This window comes from Fonsecaea nubica (genome assembly GCF_001646965.1).
Source record: "Fonsecaea nubica strain CBS 269.64 chromosome Unknown Scaff6, whole genome shotgun sequence".
In the NCBI taxonomy this organism is placed as follows: Eukaryota; Fungi; Ascomycota; class Eurotiomycetes; order Chaetothyriales; family Herpotrichiellaceae; genus Fonsecaea; species Fonsecaea nubica.
In genome coordinates, this window is record NW_019173679.1 from 500,769 (window position 1) to 524,913 (window position 24,145).

Consider the following 24,145-nt stretch of genomic DNA (forward strand, 5'->3'; position numbering starts at 1 on the left):
CGTCTCACCAGGAACGACTTACCTTGCGATACCGCGGAACTCATCCTGACGCAGATCTAAGGCAGTGCTGGAACAGCGCTCCCAAACAGCAACCATCAGCCATCTCCCAGCGTCCGCCCCGTGGTTGACATAGCGACAAGGGGCTTCCTATCTGTGAATTTGTGAACTTCACTGGCCTTCTCTGCTTCCCAGGCAACCACACCAACCACCTGGTTTGCAACCCTAGCCCTTCGATACTTCGTCCTCTCCCCGATATCGCTCGCTCTGGATCTGCGGAACATTCTTCGTTCCAACCATCCCTATCCAACCAAACTTCTATTCTCCCCACCAATCATCTTTCATATCCTCCACCATGGGTCCACAGAGAAGAGGAAAGCGAGTCTCGCTGGATCAAATATCATTATTCACCTTCGATGATAGAGCAAGCGTCGATAGCAAGGAGCTAGCCACCCAGACCTTCTTCGGCAGACAGCAACAGGAGCTGGCAATCGTTCCATCACATGTCGTATCCCATACATCCTCTGTCACATGGAAAAGCCAAACCATCAAGGACAGGGAGGAATACGAGCGTGTCAAACAACGAGTCCGCCATTTTGCTCCGGAGCATTTCAAGGCCAACACGAAACAGAGTCCAGGGGTGTCGTCGATCTTTCCGCAAAACGTTGGCGAGTGGTTGACACATAAGAAGGAGATATTGGCATTAGCCGAGGGAGAGCAGCAGAAGAATTGCGAAATGCTCAAGGCGCAGATTGAAGCTCGTCAAAAAGTCCCCAAGTCTCAGCGCAAGATCCACTCCGTCTTTGGCGAGGACGGCAAGATCTTCGACGATGGACTCAGCCCAGTATTGGGTTTGCCTACCATCTGGTCAGCTGAGTACCCCGGACGGGTCGCCAAGTGGCCGAGCAATGGCGAACTGCAATGGAATGGCGACAATAGGCAGAGCCTCATGGCAAAGACAAAGTGTGGTCGCTTTCTTCCTCCCCCTCGTGTTCCCGTTAGTCCATCGACCCCGTTCCAAGAACAGCCCTTCTCGCGGCAGCTGCCACTTGATGAAGCTGGCCCTATCTTCTGCATGGGCCCTCGACCCGACGAGATTTACGTCAACAACGCTGACACGGACGGAGATGCGCAGTTTGAGGCACTCGGAAACTTCTTTCTGGGAACAGAGTTGATGGAGCAAATCGGACCGTGGCGGGCACCGCTTGTGCCAGAATGGCTGCAACAACAGCAGATGATGATAGAGGAAGGGGGAATGGTCATCCATGAAGGAGATGGGTTCATAGGAACACCAGTGATTGGCAGTGAGATGTGGTACGACGAGAGCATGGAGCCAGAAATATGGCAGGAATACCCCTTGTGGTGGTGAACGACATTGTGACTGACTGAGCCCCGGGGTGGGAGCTATTTCAAAGAAATGGTGGTTGTGATTGTGGTGAGGAACAGCTTTACAGAGTGCGGTCTTTTTCTCCTGTTCTTGATTTTTTCTTCGACGGGCGGATCAGGGTCTTTGTTTGAGGATTTTCACGCACAAGGGCACTGGAAATTCTCAGTGACGACTATCACGACGACACGATTTCACGGGTTTGGGTATCCTCTTTTTTTTTTTTTTTGCATTGCAAGCGGTGGGGGTTGGAAGCAGGAGACGGATGCTGCCAGTGCCATTATTGTACCTGCGATCTCCAGCTCTTTCACAGCATGCAGCATCATCATGGTGGATTGGACATCGGCACGCGGGAAGGATTGTGTGACAAGACAGCAGGATGCGTCCAGGATCCAGGCTGAGATATAGCAAACAGCCTTGAAATCAAAATACCATCAAATCAGAAACAATGTAATGCAGTACTTGTACAAGGGAACGAATAATAGCAGTGACTATTATGCAGCGCAGGCGCCTCGGCCCTCGGTGTCAGTGCGTCAGTGCGTACGAGGTACGTACTGTGGAGGGCAACTGACGCGACCAGTCAGACTCATGTCAGTTTTGACTCGTGCGGCTTGTGTCGCCTAAGGCGTGCCTGGGGTAGCCTGGGCAGGTAGGATTTGCCAACACCCGCCCCCAGACCCGCTGCTGCAAAGATGACCCGTGATTTTGGTTTAGCTCCCTCTATCACTTCCAAGGTTGTGCTTGTGGGGTCTGTGCCGAATCCTACGGAGTACCTCTAGCACTTGGGCTTCCCAAGCACCCAAGTTCTCTCTGCTCTCGACCTCGGCAGGTTTACGGATAATGCGGCCCTCACAGAGCTCGACTCCGACTCACGCGCAAGATCGCCCTAGTCGTATGAAACGATATATCATGGACTCTTCACTTGACTATGTCACTGTGCCAGTTCGATTTCCTGTCGCAGCACCTCCAACAGAATGGGCCGTAAGTCTATCCTCTCTGTCATCCTGTCTTTCTTGCGACTGACCATGACCTTCCAGTTCCCACCGTAGCCGCTGCCGTTGCGGGTGGCCTCGCTGCCGCCGCCTACCTCGACGCCAAATTCCTCATCCGCCATGACCTCAGTTCAGGCTCTTTGGCACACAACCAGAAGGAAGCTGTGGCCTTTATGACCGAGAGGTACCAGCAGAATCGGATGCTCATATACCACATCTTTGAAGAGCATGCCACCGGCAAGAACGCAGACAACACATTTCTCATCTTCGAGAACCGATCATGGACCTACAAGCAATTCTTCAATGATGTGCACAAAGTTGCCAACTGGCTGTCAAAAGATTTGGATGTCAAACCTCAAGAAATTGTTGCCTTGGACGGTGGGAACAGTCCGGAATATCTGATGCTGTGGTTTGCTTTGGAGGGGCTTCGTGCCTGTCCCGCCTTCATCAATTGCAATCTGACCTCTGGCCCGCTTACACACTGTGTTAAGCTGTGCGACGCCCGGATTCTGATCGCCGACCGGGCAACACAAGATCTAGTACAGCCATGTGCTAGTGATCTACAAGCCTCGGGCGTACAAATAGTCTATTTCGACGAGGCCTTCATCTCTTCTCTTACCGACACCACTCCGATACCCAAATCCCTTCACCAAGGAATTGCACCTACCGATCTAGGCGGTCTCATCTACACTTCGGGCACAACGGGTATGCCTAAAGGCGTGGTTATGCTCCGCGGCCGCGAACTCAACACCGCTCGCAGCATCGCTACGTATCTTAGACTCAAACCCCACAACCGCATGTATACCTGCCTGCCACTCTATCACGGCGCCGCACACGGTCTGTGCCTTACACCCTGTATCTTTGCCGGATCCTCGGTTGTTCTCAGCCGCAAATTCTCACACAAGACATTCTGGCCGGAAGTCCGTGCCTCCAATGCTGATATTCTTCAGTATGTGGGTGAACTCTGCCGGTACCTCATCAACGCGCCGCCCAGTCCGCTGGACAAACAACACAATGTGAAAAAGGCATGGGGCAATGGTATGCGTCCGGACGTATGGGAAACCTTCCGGCAACGCTTCGGGATCGACACCATCAACGAGCTCTACGCAGCCACGGATGGCTTGGGCGCCTCCTTTAATGCGAACAGGGGCGAATTTGGCAGAAACGCAATTGCTATACGTGGATTATACTGGAACTTCGCCAATGACGCTAATGAAAAGAGGATCAAGATTGACATCGACACCGAGGAGATCGTGCGTGACAAGAACGGTTTCGCGATCGTCTGTAAGGACGGAGAGCCTGGTGAAGTCGTGCACAAGATGGATCCAGCCACTGCGTCTACAGTGTTTGCAGGATACTACAAGAACAAGTCCGCCACTGACAAACGAATGATCCGAGATCTATTCAAAAAAGGAGATCTCTGGTTCCGCAGTGGTGACATGATGCGCCAAGATCCCGATGGGTGCGTATACTTCGTCGACCGCCTGGGTGACACCTTCCGCTGGCGCAGCGAAAACGTGTCGACCAACGAAGTCTCGGACGTGCTGGGCAAGTTCCCCCAAATAGCCGAAGCAAATGTGTACGGCGTGCAGGTACCCCACGCCGATGGCCGCGCAGGGTGCGCCGCGATCGTGCCCATCTCGTCAATCACCTCGCCCGACCAGCTGGACCTGGCAGGCCTGGCGCAACACCTGCTCTCGACGCTGCCGCGGTACGCCGTGCCAATCTTTTTGCGGGCGGTGCCGCAGCTGGAGTATACGGGGACGATGAAGCTGCAGAAGGGCCGGCTGCGCGCCGAGGGCGTGGATCTGGACAAGATCGAGGCCTCTCGGCCGGAAGACCGCATGTTTTGGCTCCCTCCCGGCGGCACCAAGTACGAGCCCTATGGCCGAAAAGAGTGGGAAGATCTGAAAGCCGGTAAGGTAAAGCTGTAGATGCTATGCTTTGCGAGTATGTACCTCATACAAGCTACATAGATTCGGGGTGACTAGATGATGGTGGTCTGGTCTTATGGCTGGGGTACTCATATAGGCGCCGCGTAACAACCCAAAGCAGGAATTAATCACTACATATATAGTGCAACCCACCCCTGGCCGTTCCCTCCTCGCCCTCGAAAAGGGGTCAATGGTAGGGATACATACAATATGTCCAAAAAGGCGGCTGACATACTCAGTACTCGGTACAGGAGCTCAGAGGTACACAGAAGAGGATCAACAAAGCCTCGGTTAGATCTCCACGGCGCGTCGATGCTGAGGCGAGGCTCGGCTAGCAACGCGAGCGCAGGGAGAGAACCAACGAGGCTGCGCTAAGCCGCATTAGGACGACGACGGACGGGATAGAAATTCGAGGAGAGAGCTATCTATGTAGACGACGACTATGTGACTTATATATGAACATGAAGACGGACACTGTCTACCTAATACCGAGTATGCACCAAAATCAGTGGCATGGTCCACATGGTCCACATGGTCCATAGCCCCGTCCCAATCATCGACTCGAGAGACTATACTCAGTACTTTCTTCGCTTGTCGACGACTTGTCCTTTTTTCATTGCAGGACTCGGCCTGAGAGTCTCTTTTCGAGACACATATACCTACATACAGTAGGTACGTACGTACGTACGTGCGTACATAAATACATACATATATCTACCACTGCGGGGTGCTACAGAACTTTCAACACCCGTCCATATCAATACTTGATATTTTTGGTGTGAAACATCAAAATCACTCCGATTCCTCTCATCACTTTTTGTGCAAAGCATTCCAAAAAAAAAGGTCGGGAAGGCCATCAATCCCTTTCGTCATTCCACACAAGTCCGTGAAACATATGTAGGTCCGCATCAACGAAATAGGCACCTTCCGAGAAGAGGTCGAGCCGACATTGCTGCCGCTCCTGGACACCAGACAAGCCATCATTCGCGGAACATAATCTCCAAGACGAAACGTACCATTCTTTAGCCCGCCATCACAAACACCAGAAGCCATTCGGAGAGATCCGATTGTTGCACCGCCAAAACACTTGCAGCACACCATATACCGCCCGCGCTATGCTTGGTTCCATCATTCATGACTTGGGTATAGGAAGCAGCAAAAGCTGTACATAAGGATCAGAACACATCAGTCGGTTACACTGGATGAGCAGTGGCCAAGGGAGAAGCTGAGCACTGGATGCGACGTCGCACAATGCATCAAAGATTTTCGAGGGAGCTCGTGAGATGTAAACCATCGACAACCATGAGGACGACCTCATTCCAACGCTTTTTTCAAGTCATTCCACTTTTGCTTGAGGCCTTCATGTTCGGCATTGAGCTGTTGCACAATGTTAGACGTCCATACCCACAGATCCAGAAAAATATCACAAGGAAAAGGGGGTTGCTCACCTCGGCATACTTCATCTTGATCTCTACGAGCTCCCGCTCCATTTCGGCCATTTGCTCCTCCATGTGGCGATTCTCATTCTGCACCTCGATATTGCGCTGCATAACTTGTTCCGTTCCCGCCCTGAGCCTCTCTTCGACATTTGCGGCCTCACTCTCTGCAACCTTTTTCAGCTCGGCGACCTGTCCAGTCAAGCTCTCGTTGCGATCTTGCAACTCGGTATTCTCAACTTTCAGCCGCACGAGCTCATTTGCGATCTCAATGTGCTCTGCGTCGGATTTCTCGGCTCTCTGCTCGAGAGAGCGGATCTGTGCAGCTTTTGTGGCGCAGTCGGTCCTCAGATTTTCCAACTCGGTCTCGCGTGCTTTTTCAGCCTTTGTAGTGGTCTCCCATTCTTCCCGGTATCGGTTGAGCATCTCGGGGGTAAGTTTGACTGCACATGCATCTTGGACAAGGAGATCTGCTCTGTACACTTCCGTGTCAGAGCCACCAGAGCTGCCGAAGAATCCTGACTCCAGGATTGATTTAGATGAAGGTGCAGCATCGATGTAAACATCGAAGATCTTTTCTTTGAGAAAGTTCGTCAGGCTCTGCATATCCTGCATTGCGAGAAGGGTAGCCACGTTTCGTTGGATGACAGCCATTCCAAACTTCAAAATGGCACCCTCGAGCCCTTCGCAAAGGACCAAGTCGTAAACACGCATGACCAGCTGGAGTGGAAACCGATATGCGAACATGGTTAGAAACCACTGTGTTGCGTAGAGCTTGGGAGTGACTCCTCGGCGGTTGAGATGGCAATACAGCGCGGGTTCCAAATCCTCCAGTAACCGCTCAAACTGGTACAGGTGTAGATGTAATCCTGGCATGTCCTGGACGAAAAGGTCGCGGAGTTGGTATTTGTTCATCAACCGAACAAGAAGGCAAAATGCTTCTTCTTCGGGCATCGTGAATAACAGAGGCATGATAATGAAGTTCAGGCCTTGGGGGTATCCGACGGCATCATCGAAGAGCGCATATGCGCGGCACACGTGAAAGAGCCCGTCTTGCAGACCTGCAGCTGCTGCATACTTTGAGTAGCTTGTCCTGGAGCCCATATCTCGTTTGATCATCTTCTCAAGCTTGGCCAGCGCTGCTGAATCCTCTTTGGCCTTTTTTGCCTTCTCCGCTGCCAGTTGGGTCTGGAGACGAGCCGTGCTCATGGGATCCGTCGCCTCGTGCGAAGGCGAAGGAGAAGCGACGCCTACGTTGGAGCTGGTGGCAGGCGTTGAGTGATCAGATCTTATCGACGATCTCGACGACGCTACCGACTCTTTTTCCTTGGTGTTTCCGTTGATATGCCCATTCAGTAAGGGAGACTTGGACATGCCCTCTTTCATGTCTGAGTGTGGCCCTCGGGACTTGAGATCCCAGTAGACGGCTTCTAGATCTTCGTTCTTGCTGCCTGCTAACACTTGCCATATAACTGGTCTGATGGTCTGTGGTATCCCACCACTGATGGCTTGGGTGAACTCATCGGGACTCGTCCGAGCAACGGCCTGTGGACCCTCATTAACAACATTTTGCCAGAAGTCCCAATCAATCGGGGTGCTGGTATCTGCAGTTGCTGCCGCTACCCCTGCCACTGTTCCTGGGGGCAGATTTGGATCAGTGGGTAGTGATTCGGCTATGGGCGAGGTCGAAGACATGACAGGAGTAGAGACAACGTTTTCATCCTGACCTACACTGCCCGGAGTGGCGATTCCCACACCCAAACTAGCTGACCTTCCAATAAGTCCAGCTATTGCACCTCCTTCAGATGACTCTGTTCCCTCCAAGCTCGTTATGCCTGCTTCTTCCCGCAGCCGTAGCATCTTGAATTGTTCGCGGAGCGATGCTCTAGAAGGCTGTTTCTGACCGCTTGACCCATCTTGAGACTCTTCTAGCGCCTTTAGCGTCAAATCCGCGTTACTACCGAGAGTGGATGCTGATGCTGCCGTATTCCGACGGGCGTCAACTTGTGACTTGGAGGGTAGGGGGGGCGAGCGTGTCTCTTTGGGAGCCGATGTTGCTCGGCTTAGCCATCCGAACGGAGTAGTCACTTTGCGGCTAAAGGTGGACGTTGACTGTGGTTGGGGTGGTTGCGGAGACGGTGCTCGAGCGTCTGACGCTTTTCTGGGAGGAGGCGGTCCCCAAGGCACTGATGGGAGAGAAGCAGAAAAGCCTTGGAATCTCGAAGGGCGGGTAGCAGGCTTAGGAGGGAGAGGTTTCTCTGAAGGATCGCCTGAGGCATCGCTGGAGGGCTCTGGAGCTTTCAAAGTAGGGGTTTGCTGAGCGTCATGGGAATCATCCACAGCGCTTGTATCAGTAGTTATATCAGGGATTTTCGACTCTGAAGTCCCCGTACTATCTCTTTGCTCTTCTTTAGGTTCCTCCTTGTCGTTCGAGATCGGAGGAGGGTCATTCGAGTTCTTGGGATCCTGAGGCGGCTGATCCGACTGGGAGGAACTTCGCTTCGAATCATTGTTGACATCCGTGGCATCCTCAAATTTCTAAGTTGCGTTAGAAAACATGTTTCGTGAACGGAGAAGCGTAAACCTCCAAGCGCTTTACCTCTTCGATGTCCGGATTGTCTGCACTATTCGCCATATTGGTCTGCCTTCAAGAGCCACCAGGCATGCTCATATCATCCTTTACCACACTATGACCGATAATTACAGGGAGTGCAGGGAGTGGGAGGCAGAGGGTGGGCGTGTGTGTTGAGACTGGGGGCGCGTTGTCCTCGTAGTCGATGCGGGAGCGTCGAAAAGAGTATTAGATGCGCAGGTTCCAACTCCAAACGGGGAAGAGATGTCACCACAGTTGGTCAGTATCCCGGCGGGGAGTCGTGCTTGGTGATATCGAGAAGAGAAGAAGCCCGAGAATGAGTCCGTCTGCCTTGATCCTTGCACCTTCAATGGAGGCAGTTGAGCAAAGTAAATGACCGAATGATCGCGCTTTTTCTTGGGTGACGCGGGAAGCGAGCCAACTTTTCAGTTCTGTAAACAGTTGATAGTGGAAAGAAGGATCGGCGAGATCTTGCGGACCTCGTGCTCGAGACGATTAGGCTCTAAGATCTATGGCTCGGGAGGAAATCAAGGTGAGGCGACACAGTGTATTGAATTGAGAGGAAAGCTGTCTTTTTGCTTTTTTTCTGGTATCCGATACCATCATCCGCAGTTGTACCACACCACGATCCTCCGATGCGCGATTCCCATACCCTCCTCCCTCCTTGAGCCCCGTCAGTGCCTATGTCGGGACCCAGGGGGCCAGAAGCCCGTGTTTAGCATGGAGCATAAGCCTGGTGAGCCCCATTTCCTCGCATTTTCCACTGCCTTGCCCCTTTGATCAAGCCCCGTCACGCCGTTGTTTGGCTGTTCCATAAAGGGGTCCTGCAGCCTGCGAAGTCCTTGCGGCTCCCTTCACAATGGGGCTTGTTTCAGCTGCTCCAGGGATTCGTCACCGTGGTGCTGGCAGGTTTGTTTGTCCCATACATAGTGGTTAAGCTTTACATAGTACAAGTACGGAACATAGGGCGCATTTCGTCTCCAGTACTCGGTAATAATATCATATCGTAGGGGGAACTCCAGATGGTATAAGGCCACTTTACTCCATCTCAACGCTGCATTACTCGTTGCTTGCCAAGTTGCTGCTCCATCTCAGTCCACCTCCCTCTCCTAAGGGGATCAAGTTGTTTGAGCTTCTCTAACCACAGCGCCACCTTTCCCCAACCCTCCTCTTCAAGACCGGTTTTCAATTTGCTTTCCAGCATTGTACATTCGATCAACGCTTGGTATGGCCATTTGCAATCTTGAGCGTCTTCCAGAACTTCCTCAATGTACTCCCGCTCCGATGCGATGTATTCCAGCCGCTGCTCGTCAGACAGGTTCGGCGCCATACTCTTTGGTGCCTGGTCAAGATCAAAGGTGCACATTAGGTTCTGGTGATAGAACCAGAGTGATTGGTCGTAGGGATCGAATAGAGCCTTATGGATCAATTCGAGTTCTGGGATGGTCAGCATTCATCGACAAACTCGTCAATCAAAGACTTTACCTTCGTCCAGCATCTTTTGTCTTTCGTCATCAGTGGCTTTCTCTTCGTCCAAGATTCTCAGGATGAGCTTTGTCCGGTTGTGCCAGGCTGAGAAGTTGGAGAGGTTGGTGCCTATCATCTTTTTGGTATATTCCAATTCCTGCCTCGCCATACTTTGCCCTTGTAAAGCTGGACTCTCGAGGCTCTGCACCACAATCCGTCGATAGCCCCAGCCGTGGAAGTTTCGGCTGTCCCGACTGAGCATCTTGCCCACCAATCCGAGCTCATCTTCCCATATTCCTCGAGCCTTTGCAGCTGGAAGAAGAGCCGTAGACTGCTTCAGGAGCCATATTCTGTGGTTCCAGATCCAGTAGCATTTAGGGAATTTGAGGAGAAGAGGAAACAAAAATTGCAAGTCCAGCTGGATGATATCTAGTACCTGGCTGATTCGAGTCTCTTCGTCCATTTGACCCGAGGCTGTCTGTTTTGCAAGATCCTCAAATTCGCTGACATAGATGCGACGCCGATGATTCCAGATGGTATAGTACTCTGGGTTCCTCTTTAGCAGCTGCGCGGTTTGTTGGAGTAGCACTGGGGTGAATTCCTTTGCAGCAACCTGCTCACAATCAACATTAGCATCTTCATCTCGGAACCATTAAGATTGGCCCAGAGACCTTAGTGTTGACCTCTTCAACAAGCTGTTGATATTGAGCGATTTCCTGCAACTCTTTCTGTCGTGCTTCTGCCGTTCGCTCCTCGCGGGTCGTTGTGCGAAGCACGCCATGCTGGTCAATTGGTCAACTCGGGGAATTTGCACCTGAGGACTTTGTGTGGCTTACGCTTGCCATGGTTGAGGATGAGGCGAACCCAAGAAGCAAGATCACCAACCTGCGCTTTGTGGAAGGGAGACTTGTGGAGGGGTGTAACAAGGTGAAAGAACGATCGAGGTCCGAATCCAATGACACTTCAACCAACACAATTCCAGGCACCCAACTCAACCACCTATTTTTTTGTACCTCAATTACCAAGCATCAATACCAACCAACACACTTTACGGACAAGTGATGGCTTGTCACTAACATAGGTACAAATCGGCAACACATTGCTCGTCCTGCACTTGATCAAGTCAAAGTGCTCTGTGCGAGTGGCGCCTCCACAGGTGGTGAGGAGGTTCGATCACCGTCACCAAGTGCCCGGAGACCGACCTCAAGTTCAGCCCTTGTATAAAGGGAATGCGGGTGGCCGCTCGAGTCAATCTCAGCTACTTACCACCCCTCGCTAGATCAGAGGGCTCTACTGCCGTCAGGATATTCAAAGTGTTACTATCAACCTGACCTTCCTTCAAATGGACCATGCCGCGTCTTCTGCAGAAACGTCTCGTTCAGAACTGTCGACTAGTCCTCGCTCCTCAATCACGGATGATGCGAACAGAGCATCAGTGTCCACTGCACTGCAAGAACATGCCATTCCTACTACAGAACGTCCATTGCTCCGTCACGTTCCCCAACACCAATCGACCTCGGAGTTGGTCTCCGAGGCCCATCCAGCCCAAGCACCCTCACGAACAGAGTCCCGTCCCTAGCAAAGACGCAGCCTGAGTACCGGCAGCCCTCTGCAGATTCGGTCGCAATTCACCTCACCCGACCGGTTCATCCCACAAAGACCTCTTCACGTAGATAAGCGAAGAGCTTATGAAACTACCACACCTCCAGTCATACTTCGAGGAAGGGAGAGAAATGAACGCCGGCGAGATAACACAGTGAACCCCTTTCGCTCTATGAGCGAGACGAGGTCCCGAATGTTAACTAGACAAAGAAATGCACCTAATGTCTATAACTTGCGTCCCCCACAATATGTTCCCTCCTTTGTTCATGGCAGAGATTCCACTCCTGCACATATTGACGGGAGTATAGCGACAAGAACTCTCCGTCAGATCAGTACAGGATTTTGGACAGTAGGAGGCAGACTGTCCGCTCATCTGGGGCAATTGCAGGGTGTACCTACTGGCTTGGGTGGAATGTTGGCAAGTGGAGGCACTGCTCCATTGCACACGGCTACATTTCTGGCCCACGCGACTGGTCACGACAAAGAAGTGGCACACGAACGCCGCCTGGCACTGGCGCTCGACATTGACCAAGCGGCTCGCATCCTGCTGCAAAATCCCGCCCTCGAAGACAAGGATGGCAACCGGAAACCCGAGCATTGTCCCTTTGTATGGAGGAACAGTGCATGGACCCGGGAGCCAACCTCTTGGTGTAATATGTGAATATACCTGTTTCTCATTTGCTTACTGACCTTGAAGTAGATCGGGCATACAAAGATGGAGGATTACTCGAAAGCGAGAAGGTGGTTCCTACCGTTCCCTTTCGGGTCCTTGACGCTCCGAACCTCAAAGACGACTATTACTGCTCCGTTCTCGCCTACAATCAGACCTGTCACTCCTTAGCTGTCGCCCTGGGCCAAAAAGTCTATCTCTGGACCGAACAGTATGGCGTGCGCTATCCACCACTCCCTCCTTGCCGACCTGCCGATTTTGTGACTTCTCTAGCTTTCTCATCTGAGAAAGGGGCCAAGGCGATATTGGCAGTCGCCAGGAACAGCGGGACTATCACATTATGGAGTTTGCTGGAGATCAGGCCACGATTCGATGCTCCTCATCCTTGCGCAACGTCCTGTGTGTCGTTCAAACCTGTCCAAACGCAGCGACCGTCTGTCACAGGGAATGGCACAGTCATGTGCGAAGACTTGGTCGTCGGCGACGACTCTGGCATGATATACTACTATTCTTTGGAGTGGCCCGAATTTGCCCCTGGATCAATGACGCTTCTGGCCAAACTTGACGCCCACAGTCAGAACATCTGCGGCATCTCCTGGTCACTAGACGGCAGGCACTTTGTCTCTGGTGGCAATGACAACCGGGCTTTACTTTTCGATCCGTCCGTCTTCCTCCACGCAGACGACCAGAGAGATATCTCCCCGAGTACACCTAGCCCTGCGGCAGACATGTTTGATGACTCTAGCTTTTCGACGTCTCAGCTTCCCACACCCCCGGATACGCCGCAGAGGTATCGATCGGCAAGTCACCGAGAATCCTCCAACTTCGATAGAGGCCCAGTCAACAACATGCGCAATACTGACCTAGCAACACCACCTCCATCCCCTTTGCGTCCCAGCAGAGTGGTCGATCATTCTCCAACCATGCAGGACCTCAACCCGCCTGGTCATCCCCAGACTGCTGTTCCGTCGAATGAGTCTGTTCTTCGCAACGCGCTCGTGGATCCCGTGATCCCTGGAGATTCTAATCTTCACATCCATTCCTTTGATCACGCAGCTGCTGTCAAGGCCATCGCATTTGCTCCATGGCAGCCGAATCTGCTGGCGACTGGAGGCGGAAGCAATGATCGCCAGATTCATTTCTTTCACATAGGATCAGGTGCAACTCTGGCCCTGATCAATGTCTTCTCCCAAGTCACTAGCCTGGTGTAGAGCACAACGAGACGCGAGATAGTTGCGACCTTTGGATATTCGCAGCCGGAGCATGGAATTAGGATAGCTGTTTTCAGCTGGCCGACCTGTGAATGCGTGGTGAGTATTCCCTGGGAAAGAAGACAGAATGGCGAGATCAGCCGTGCACTATGGGCAATCCCTTATCCGGGCGGACCGAATGATGCTATACCCATCCGAAGACAAGATGGGTCTAATGGCGAATTTTCGACATGGGAAGGAGTTCGAGAAACCGAGACCGAGCGAAGAAGAGCCGCTGCAAGAGCAGTGGGAACGGTCGGTCCTCGAATTCGTCGCAGTCCAACCCCAAGTCCTGAGCGAAGTATCTTCCCAGTGATACGAAGAGGACATCCGGGCATGGGTGCTGAGGAATTTCTGACAGATGGTCACAGCGGCGAGATTCGACGTGAAGGCGAGCGATGGGCAAGTCGGACAGAAGACGAAGGCAGCCTCATCATCGCATGCTGCGACCACACGGTCAAGTTCTTTGAGATTTGGGCGGGGAAAAGTAAAGGAAAGAAAGTGTATGGATTGGGTCAGCGGGCAGGTGTGCTGGGCGGTAGTCGTGTTCTGGAAGGTTGGTGTGACAATCTTGGTGTGGATGAGATTGGATATGGGGAGGACGTTATCCGGTAGATTGTGGATTAGAAAGAGGGACCGGGCAGATGGACCATGAAGGGCGAGGAATGAGGAGGGGAAAGTGGAATGAGCCAACATGAGAGGAACCCTCGTTCACGGTACAGAGGACGGACATTCACTCCCTATCAACAAACCATCATCGAAGACAGCGAGGTAGAAGGCGGGTATTTTTATCCACAGCAATTGATAGCCAGCCACCAGGAGAACACGACAAACAATCATTCATTCATAGCTGAACTTTTTTTGTTGGACCTAGTTGCACGCAATCTACAAGATAAGAAAACATGCCCAATGCTCCGGATGCTCAATACTCCATGCATAATACATGATAATGCTCCATCAATGTTCATGTCACGCTCGCTGGTATCCAGGTCCTCGCTATGCTGAATTTTCAAGCCGAAGCCGCCAGGGACTGAATGCTTTTTGCCGTCGACTTGTAGGAAAGGAAAGGGAAGGAGAGGCAGGGTGTGAGAGGGAGAGACATGAGCTAAAGGGGGTGAGTTTTGATGATCGAATTCTCGTTCCATCCCGTCGTGACTCCCGTGGTGCCATACCGCACTGACACTGATGCTGATGCCTTGATCCGTCCTCTACACACACCCTCGTGCTTGAATCGTGGCGTTAGATGAGGGTAGGGTCGTTTATGCTGTGCGTGCAAATGTCTTCGACGTCGTCTGGGGGTGGGCTGTGGAACAGGTTGATTATGATATGATGAGGAAGAGGATGATTTGTTGGATTTGATATGTGATGATGGCGGTAGAGGAAACCTATGGTGGGGGAGGTAATGGCCGTGATGGTCGGCGGAAGTGTTGAGTGGCATTAAGACGTGTGTCGAGGCACTGGCTCTGTTTTCCAAATCTGTCATTCCCGTCCCTCTCCACATATATATCCTGACAAGGGGTTGTATAGACATCGACGTAGATGGCGATAGAGGCAGAGTAACGAATGGGGGCGTAGGAAGGCAGACTTGCAGATAGAGGGACAGGCATTGGTGTTCAAGAATGGCTTGTTGGCGGATACAAGAAGTAGAGTAATCCCACAGCGCGTAATACCATCGACAAGTGGAGGTGGATCGCTCAGATCCTGTTCGTCTTCTTGCCCGCTTTGTTCTTCGACTTTTGTTTCGACCTGGGCGTATCCAGGTCCATATCCACATCATCTTTACCGTTTGCTTTTCCTTTCTTACTGAGAGGAGTTGATTTCGGCACAGGCTCTGTCTCCTCAGGCGCATCTTGATAGTCATCTGCACCTTCATCGTCACTGGAGTCACCGGGCACACGCACTTCATTGCCTTCTTCTTCTTCGAAGTCGACAGAGCCGTCGTTGATGAAGCTGTCCATTTCCGAGTCTTCTTCCTCATCTTCGTCGTCTTCATCATCGTCGCCACTCCCCTCTTCGTTATCAGAAGATGCAACGGATGGAGTCTCCGAGCCTGCTGGGGATGGGCCATCATCGTCGGGGTCGGATTCTTCGGCGTTGGAAACTTCAGCTTCGTCATCAACAAAATTTCCCATATGGCGGACGCCGTTCATCTTGGGTTGTTCCTCTTCATCCTCGGCTTCCTCACTGTCATCGTCCTCTTCATTGTCAGATGACGTATCCTCTACACCGTTTTCGAGAGGCGTCAGATCTCCATCATCCTCCTCTTCATCCTCATCGCCGACAAGCTCATCCAGATCTCTCTGCGGCTTCATCCTTGACTTCTTGGTTGGTCTGGCAATGTCCTCGTCCAGGTCTTCGTCATCGCTGTCCCAGTTGTCTTCCCCCTCGATATAAATAATTCCGGGTTCATTTCTCCCTTTTCTGCTGCCCGCATGTCTCTGGGCCAGCAGCTGTTTTCGATAATCTAGCTGCGCATCCAGCATATCCAACTTTCCTTTCAGCAACAACAAATCATCCAACGTCTTCATCCTCGCGTTCAAAACCTCATAGAGCGTCCTCACTTTCGCTGCCACGCCGGGCTGGCTTGCTATTGCTCCGCCATGACAGATACACGTCCACTGCACCCACGTGATGAGGTGTCCATACCGCCCCGGACGCGAAGCGAGTCGTTCTGCGAGTTTGGACAGGAGAACGCCAGCGAGGGTGGAGTCGAGCCTTTGAATGGTGGATTTGACAATAGACATGTCCAGGGTATGCAGGCAAGCTTCCAGAAGAGATGTGTCATTGGTGCGGAGTGATTGAGTAAGGACTGTGGAGAGAGACATTCCCGAGGGGATGGTTGTTTGGCCGGGGTTGAGCATGAGGGCGGCAGTGTCGCGTTGAGGGATGGCTGATGCGATGGATATCTCGTGAGGGTGTTTCGATGCCAACATATCGCCGAAGGAGGGTTCTCCCTCTTCTCCTTCTGCATCGGTAGCTGCCTCGCCTGACGCCGAGTCTTCTGCTTCTTCAGCATCTGCCATTTCCTCATCGGAATCAATCATCGAGCCGTCACCATCCTGTCCTGCGTCTTCGTCCTTCGCCCTAGTTACAGCTTCGTTTGCAGGCTCACTCTCCTCGTCATCCTCGCTCTCTTCGGCACTCTCGCTGTCAGAGATTGGAATAGCAGGGTCCAAAGGTGCAGCGACTGCCTCGCCGTCGATGACCACAGTCCTCGACTCATCTACCTGTGATTTCCCGAGGTCCTTAACACCGTTGAGAGTAGCCGTGTTGAGGGTCGATGTGCTCGTCGCTCTCAGAACCTCCTTAACGCCGTCAAACAGTATTTCTCCATTTCCTTCGTCTTGCCATCTCACTTTCTGAAAGGCCAAATCTACACCTCCATCAGCGGAGACCAGGACGACGTCGGATCCTTGGACAATGCCTGCAACTATCGGTACCGTTTTCACCTTGGAGCCTGGAGCGACCAATCGTATCGAGGCCGATGCTTTTTTTGTGAGGTTTTTTCTGCTGGATTTCAAGTCTCCGTTGACTTGCTGATTCTCTGCAAAAGGTTTAGGAAAGAGTTCAACGGTGCCTTCGTTTGTCACAACGCAAAGAACTTGCTGGCGGAGGGTATCTGTCGTTTCCACAGCAGGAGTCGCGAGTTCGATAGAAATAACACCGCTTCCGACGACTAGGGTGCGCACCAGTCTCTTTTGAGATATGTCGTAGACGTTGACGTATCTACCTGAGTCTGCAGCAAGGAAATATCCAGAAGTCCCTGCAACATCTGAGCTCGACCGGCATAATGACTGCACCGGGCTTTTGAAGGAGTCAAAGCGGTCTATTCGAAAGTCGTCGGACGAGACGAGGTCGATTGCAAACGGGGTGGAGGAGGCACAGATGATGTGAGGCGCGTTTTGAGTCGGCGAAGCGAGGATACTGATGGCAGGGTCTGGTAGATTGATTGTCCTGCTTTTGTCAACAATCAAATGTCATGGTACAGCTGCGGAGGAGCTACTAACCTGATGGGTTGATCATTGGCCAGATCCCATTGTATGAGCTTTGCATCTTCGCCTATGCTCCAACCATACAGATAATCTGCGCAGGAGAATTTGAAATCTTTAACACCTCGTTCGTGTCCTCCACTCAGAGTGCCTACAATTCGACCTTCGGCGGGCGAAAACATGCAGATCTGCGAGGAATTGGTTCCGTAAGCGACGACTGCACCATCACTACTCTGAGAGTTCCGCTTGCGCTTTTTCTTCGAAGCTGACTGCAGTCGTTCCCGGTATGCAGCACCATAGTAGCCCCAGTCCAGGCAAGTGATCTTTGACCCGGCTCTGGTCTCATGCTGGCTGCGCAAACGTCCCGTAGTCGCATCGTGAATGCGCAGTTGGTGCACGTCGAAACTCTGAATGACCGAGGCGAATAGGTGCAGTTGTAGTTGTGAAGGAGCAAACGCTGACTTCAACACTGAGACTTTTCGAGTATTGACGCTGGCAGCCACTGCGGGCGACGAGGCGGAGGAAATTTTGGAGACCGATTTTTGAGGGTCTTTCCTACCCATTGTGAAGGAAATTATGGGAGGTGACAGGGAGGGAGACGGGGTACTCAAGTGGTATGTGTATTCCCAGATAACATCGCAGTTGTTATTGACTGGTGGTGCCTGATATCCCACGCCTCAATCTTCGGGATGCTTGCTGTACAGAATTTATCAGTCCGGCAAAAAAAGTTGACGAATGTTTGGAGAATCCAATTGTCGGGCGCCGCCTTACCATTGCTGGCCTAGCTGGAGTGCCATTGGACATAACTTTGCGTGTCCGTATTTTCTGCTCTTCTAGTCCAATGATTCGCCAGTGCATCCGTCTCCCTCTTTCTGGACTAATGTTGGTGCCCGCCAACAGTTCTCAGAATACTCTCCTCAGAAATCTATTTCACCATTGTATCAGTTCTGTTGTCACCTGCTGTCTTTATGAAACTATTCTTAACCTGGTCGGCATTTCTAAATTCTAGCATACGCTAGCTATGACAATGGAAATGTTCGCTGTGACCCCAGCTGGGAGACGCCTGATGTTCACTTGCATTTTGTGTCTGTCATTCTAGGCCCATTTGACGTGTCTCCAGATTATTGCCCCCATCACCAAACGGGCATTACGAACACTTTTGTTCTTTGCTCATGGACACTACAAGAAGCAAGGGCACGTCGATGGCAGAACCAGATCTATCTACGAAGATGTTGAACTGCACTGCAGCTACTCTATGTCTGACTTTGGAGGTAGGAAAACCCTAATCATCAATAGCAGCACAGACTTGATGTTTGCGTGTTTGCAAAAAAATCTGCCTGGAGCGGACATCACCCTCATCCTCCGGGTCGACCGGTGAAGGCGGAAAGTTGCGGAAATTACAGTACAGGGGGCAAAAAGCTGCCACCATACTCGGTAGCCTTCTCGCGGACGAGCTGACCATCCCTCTCGACAATGCCTTCAGGAAAGTTTTCAAGCACATTACCTGCCAAAGAGGGGGAAAAGATACTGTTCGAGGACACGACAGGACTCGTACACGTTGTCTGGTGCTGCCTCCCGCCCTCCGTCGGGGAACAGCCATGACTCATGCAGGTGCGGCCACGTGACCCGACACTTCGGTCATCATGATGGAATCGATGGCAGGGATGAAGCGGGTGTGCGGAGCGAGCTAAGAAGTCAATACGGATGATTATTGCTCAGGAAGTTGCCAAGCCTAACAACAATAAAAGTGAAAAGCGGTTCGCATCGAGTGTATCAAAGCAGCTGAAGCTGACCCAGCAGAAGTGCTCAAAACAATTTTGAGACGCACAAAAAGGAAGATGGCACAAAAAAAAAAGGGGTCCGGCGATGAATGGGGAGATAACAAAGGCAGCATGGTGGACAGGTGGCCCGAGGTACGCGAGGCGTCAGACCAGGCCACGAGTGGGCAAAAGAGAAGGGGAGCAAAGAACGCAACAAGCAACCAGCGGCGACTTGAGATGGAGGGAGGCGGAGGGGAAAGGAAGGGCAGAAATGGGAAGAGGCAGGGCCGCACACAGGACTCGGAATCAGAAGTTTGGGGGGCAGCCATCGATTTGCTTGGGCAGAGCTAAGAACCTTGGAAGCCAGCAGGAGACGGACCAGGCCAATCAAAGCAGGTCGACGACGACTCTGTGCATCCACTCTGGAGATTCTGCAGGGATACCCATGTCAGCATCACCTAGCGTCGCTGCAGGGCCGCAGAGCGCAGTTGGCCCAGTGGGCCTCCTGGTGGACTTGCAACCCCCCTCGGTGGCTGCGAATGCCCGATCCTATTTAACGGGCTTCCGCGCAAATTTTGTTGTGTCGCTTGCACCTCAACCTGAAATACCGCCGCTCGGCTGGCCTTCCTTCTGAAACCACCTCTTTTTTTTTTCCTGATTTCCCTCTTGCACGGCCCGCTGACGACGCGCCAAACAAACAAAAACATTCTCCAATCCCAATCCATCCCACGCGCATCCCATCACCTCTTCAAATAAGTCTATTACCATCCATCATCGGCCATCGATCTTCGATCGCCCTCATCGCCCTCGTCATTGTCGCCATCACTGTCGCCACTTGTCTTCCAGTGTCCGACTTGTTGCCTGTTTCCTTTTCCTGTAATTGAAACACGCAGCTCGCTGGTGAGGCGAGGCTTGCTCTGAGCCTTCACGTGACCTGGATTTGCTTGTCACATGACCGGTCGAGATTTTCGCGAGGCTGGTGTTGAAGTTGGTGTCGCCACGGAAGACACTGGTCTGCATCGACACCATCATCCCGTCTGCATCTTCCCGACTATTTATTAATCTCGACCCTCCCTGCGCCTTGTTCGCGAATTCATTCTTGGCCCGCGTTCACCTTTGCGCGCGCGCCCTTTGTTTTGCCGTTCTTTTTCTTCACACGCCACCAGTTCGCCGCGCCGCGTTGCGCCTTGTAAAATATCTCACTTCTTAATTAATAACTTTTTCGCCAAACCGTCTTGTTCCCTTTCGGCTGGTCCGATCTCTATCGACCTGAGATTTGCGCACTCGCTCTTGGCAACATGGACGTGGAAATGCAGATGGAGGCTCATGGGTATGTGGACTTGACCTTTCCGGCACGGCGCAATTCGTTTCATCTGACCCTCACTAGATTGCCAACGCAATTCAGTTCAACCTCAGAGCAGCCAGAGGAGTCTCATATTGCTGACAACCTGGCCGCGTCAATATCAAATTCAGAGGCGACAGTGAATCCAAATCCACCGAAACAGCCTGCAGTTGACGCAGCGCAACCAGACTCAGTCAAGGCAGTGCCGGACGCAGTTACAGAGGCAGTTACAGAACCAGTAACAAACACTGTCTCTGAAGCAGCCCCTGAAGTGGCGCCTTCAGTTTCCTCTGAGGCAGCGCTGCCACCACCACCTGCCACAAATGGAGTCACAGATCATCCCAGCGAACCTGTCCAGGAACCCCCTACCGTTGTTCCCGATTCGCAACCTCAATCTTCAGCCGACAACCAATCTGCGAACATCCCAGTGGCGACATCAATATCGGAATCCAACCTGACTGAATCTTTTATTCCCTCTTCTATGCCCGCAGAGACCCAGTCCTCGGTCACGCCGTTGGAGACAAGTCAGTCAACCATGGATATTTCAGAACCCCCAACGCTCCCACCCGAGTTGCCGGTATCCGATCTGCGTACTGCGCCGCACTCTGATGCACTGACTCCAAAAGCTGTGGCAAAGGTCGAGGCCCAGAAACATGAGCTCGACAACTCTGCTGACCTAACCACCTCCCTCAAACCAGAGGTTGCCAACACTTCATTCCAAACAGTGCCGATCGTCGATTCAGCCGCCACAAACATCGGTCTTCCTTCCCCACCCGCGCAATCCCCCCCTCCGGCACCACAAGCAGAACCTGCGACTTTGCCTGACCAGAAGCTCTCAGATCGTTCTACCGCGCAACCAGAGCCGGAAGAATCGGTGCAGGTCACAGAGTTGGCTCCTGCAGTGGAAGAACCCAGGGAACCCGCGCCAACACCGGCCGTCCCTGCTCCAGCTGAGCCCGAAGATCAAGTGATGACAGATGCGTTGCCGCAACCGACCAAGCAGGTTCACGAACGCGATGAAGACGCCGAAGATGCAGAGCGTGCCTCGAAGCGCGTTAAGACAGACGAACCCCGCCCGCTGACTGAAGAGCCACAATTCAAGATTCCGGATGTACCTCCACCCGTAGTGTCATCGCCAGTCACAGCTAACGGCGACACTGAAGCTTCCGCGGCAGTCACGGAGGATGGTGACGATTCGGTTACACCAGCGCGCCTGGCACACATGAAGAAAGTGATTTCCAATCTAAAGAAGAGCAATGCGTCTGGACCTTTCAGACTTCCGGTGGACTATGTCGCACTCAACATCCCAACATATCCAGAGATCATCAAGCAACCCATGGATCTAGGCACAATTGACCAGCGGTTGAAACGCAACGAATATTCGTCGGTGGCTACATTCGTGGCCGACTTTGAACTGATTGTGCATAACTGTTTCACTTTCAACGGGCCCGATCACGGAGTCTCACAACAAGCCAGAAAAATGAAGGCATCGTTTGATGGCCAAATGAGGAACCTGCCCAAGGCCAGCATCGAAGAGCCTTCGAAAGAGGTTAAGAAAGCAGTCAAGAAACAAGAACCGACGAGAACAGCGCCTCCGCGACGACCGTCCGTGAGTACATCTACGCCGAATGTCGGTGCAGCTAGTTCACCCAGCTCGGCCGCTCCCCCAACTCCTGCTTTCGCACCGAATCCTGATGGGATGCCTCTGATTCGACGCGATTCGAGTTTGACAGATGGCCGACCCAAGAGAGCCATTGTTCCCACTAAGCGTAACTCCGAGTTTGGAGGCGGCAGACCCAGGAAGAAGAAGTATGAGTTGCAACTGAAGTTCTGCGATGAAGTTCTGAAGGAGCTCATGAACGCAAAACACTGGCAAGCAAACCAATACTTCATGTATCCCGTGGATCCGGTGGCCTTGAACATCCCAACATACTTCCAGATCATCAAGAAGCCGATGGATTTGACAACGGTGAAGACCAAACTCCAGAACAACGCTTACGAAAAGGCCAAGGACTTTGAGGAGGACATCCGGCTAATATTCAAAAACTGCTACAAATTCAACCCTGAAGGCGACTTGGTCAACTCTTCTGGTCATCAACTGGAGGATTTGTTCAACAAGAAATGGGCGACGAAGGATGACTGGCTTGCTGCGCGGGAACCACCATCAGTCACGCAATCGGATGTGGATGACGACGAAGAGGAAGAAGAGGAAAGCGAAGATGAAGCGGAGGGTGATAGCGAAGAGGAGCGGAACGAAAAGATCAAAAAGCTGCAGGCACAGATTGAGGAGATGTCGAAGCAGATGGGTGAATTGACGCAAAAGAAGGTCAAGAAATCCAAATCGCCGCCCACGAAGAAGAAGGACAAGTCGAAACCCAAAAAGGAGAAATCCGAGGGCGCAGTCTCCAAACCCAGCAAGGACAAGAAGGAAAAGAAGAAACCCCAATCCAAGAAGCAAGAGAAAGACCGATATGTCACGTTCGCCGAGAAGCAGTACATTTCTAACGGAATTGCCATGCTGCCGGAGAAACAAATGCAGGAAGCCTTGCGCATCATTCAGCAGAGCGTCCCATCCTTGGCCAACAGTGATCAGAACGAAATAGAGCTGGATATCGAGGAAGTCCCTAACAGCGCACTTCTGAAGCTACTCGGCTTTGTCAAAAAATATGCCGGTCCCCCTCCAGATGAGCCCAAAGTGGAACATGCTGCCGAGGCCTACCATGCGCCGGCTCATCAGAAAAGCAAGAAGAGCAAGCCCATGAGCAAACATGAGCAGGAGGCACAGATTGAGGAGTTGAAGGGCAAGCTGGGAGCTTACGCCGGACCCATTTCCCCCAATGCCGTACCTTCGATAGAGACGGGCGACAGTAGCGACGATGACAACTCAGAGGAGAGCGAGGAGGAATAGGCTTTTTTCCCTACATTGGTATCGCTGGGCAGCTCGATGAATGATGGGGTAATCCCACATGGATCTCAGCAATGACTGAAACGAAGACCAAAATTTGCTTTGCGCAACTGAACAGAGCAACCACTGGTGATCAAACTCGCACAGATCTATTATCAAAGTGCGGCTGTCAGGAATTGAGCCGAAACACACAGCAAGTTTCGCCCGATGGTTGAGATCGGCGGTTCACGTTTGTAGACAGTATCCCATTTCGCTGAGTAAGAAGGCAGACGCTGCGCTCAAACTGGAGAGAAACGCAAATGAAATGAATGAACAAAGAATGAAAAGAAACAGTAGCACCCAATCAAGTCCGTCTTCTGCTCCTTTCTACTTGTATATTCGAGCACCGGGTATCTGAGGAAATTGTATGCGATGTTAGTACTGTCTCCTTTTTTTTAGCCAATCGATTTTGGCTCTTTTCAATCCCCGCTCCACTTTTGAATTGACCATCAATGTCTTTGCGGAGCCAAAATCCACGTCCGTCACATTCACATAGGTACTAGTGTTGTGCTGCTGTCGCTGCGTTTGCGAGCCCATCTGCGTCTGGACTCTTGACCGTTTTGGGGGTCTTTGCCTCGTCTTCTGCAGTGGTGTCTTTTGGCTGAGGTCGCGTTGTAAGATTTCAGTCTTGTGGTTTGGCTGGCTGCTTGGCTGTGTGTGTTGACAAACCCAATCAGAACCGGGAGGGACGCGCGTGGTTCTAAACGTACTCGGGTGTGCCAGACGCAGAGAGGCCAGTCTGAAGAGGTGAAGGGGGATGAGGACAGGCAAATAGGCAGAAAGGC

At 52.1% G+C, this 24,145-nt stretch overlaps 8 protein-coding genes across 8 annotated transcripts; 5 read left to right on the forward strand and 3 right to left on the reverse strand.

Moving 5' to 3' along the window:
• Positions 1-352: 352 nt before the first annotated feature.
• Positions 353-1,366, forward strand: AYO20_01576 (hypothetical protein; the record flags this gene model as incomplete). The annotated part of the gene is made up of 1 exon (XM_022639882.1): positions 353-1,366. One exon carries the CDS (start codon positions 353-355, stop codon positions 1,364-1,366), a length of 1,014 nt encoding a protein of 337 aa, XP_022504270.1.
• A 989-nt stretch (positions 1,367-2,355) lies between these two features.
• On the forward strand, positions 2,356-4,307 carry AYO20_01577 (hypothetical protein; the record flags this gene model as incomplete). The annotated part of the gene is made up of 2 exons (XM_022639883.1): positions 2,356-2,362; positions 2,419-4,307. 2 exons carry the CDS (start codon positions 2,356-2,358, stop codon positions 4,305-4,307), a joined length of 1,896 nt encoding a protein of 631 aa, XP_022504271.1.
• Positions 4,308-5,621: 1,314 nt separating this feature from the next.
• Positions 5,622-8,378, reverse strand: AYO20_01578 (hypothetical protein; the record flags this gene model as incomplete). Its single annotated transcript, XM_022639884.1, has 3 exons — positions 5,622-5,684; positions 5,756-8,281; positions 8,343-8,378. 3 exons carry the CDS (start codon positions 8,376-8,378, stop codon positions 5,622-5,624), a joined length of 2,625 nt encoding a protein of 874 aa, XP_022504272.1.
• Positions 8,379-9,384: 1,006 nt separating this feature from the next.
• Positions 9,385-10,648, reverse strand: AYO20_01579 (hypothetical protein; the record flags this gene model as incomplete). Its single annotated transcript, XM_022639885.1, has 4 exons — positions 9,385-9,773; positions 9,822-10,416; positions 10,475-10,585; positions 10,640-10,648. The coding sequence occupies 4 exons, from the start codon at positions 10,646-10,648 to the stop codon at positions 9,385-9,387; spliced, it is 1,104 nt and encodes a 367-aa protein (XP_022504273.1).
• Positions 10,649-11,817: 1,169 nt separating this feature from the next.
• Positions 11,818-13,286, forward strand: AYO20_01580 (hypothetical protein; the record flags this gene model as incomplete). The annotated part of the gene is made up of 2 exons (XM_022639886.1): positions 11,818-12,055; positions 12,106-13,286. The coding sequence occupies 2 exons, from the start codon at positions 11,818-11,820 to the stop codon at positions 13,284-13,286; spliced, it is 1,419 nt and encodes a 472-aa protein (XP_022504274.1).
• Positions 13,287-13,413: 127 nt separating this feature from the next.
• Positions 13,414-13,940, forward strand: AYO20_01581 (hypothetical protein; the record flags this gene model as incomplete). The annotated part of the gene is made up of 2 exons (XM_022639887.1): positions 13,414-13,637; positions 13,697-13,940. The coding sequence occupies 2 exons, from the start codon at positions 13,414-13,416 to the stop codon at positions 13,938-13,940; spliced, it is 468 nt and encodes a 155-aa protein (XP_022504275.1).
• A 1,079-nt stretch (positions 13,941-15,019) lies between these two features.
• On the reverse strand, positions 15,020-17,877 carry AYO20_01582 (hypothetical protein; the record flags this gene model as incomplete). The annotated part of the gene is made up of 2 exons (XM_022639888.1): positions 15,020-17,279; positions 17,333-17,877. 2 exons carry the CDS (start codon positions 17,875-17,877, stop codon positions 15,020-15,022), a joined length of 2,805 nt encoding a protein of 934 aa, XP_022504276.1.
• A 2,495-nt stretch (positions 17,878-20,372) lies between these two features.
• On the forward strand, positions 20,373-23,324 carry AYO20_01583 (hypothetical protein; the record flags this gene model as incomplete). Its single annotated transcript, XM_022639889.1, has 2 exons — positions 20,373-20,404; positions 20,462-23,324. 2 exons carry the CDS (start codon positions 20,373-20,375, stop codon positions 23,322-23,324), a joined length of 2,895 nt encoding a protein of 964 aa, XP_022504277.1.
• Positions 23,325-24,145: the final 821 nt, after the last annotated feature.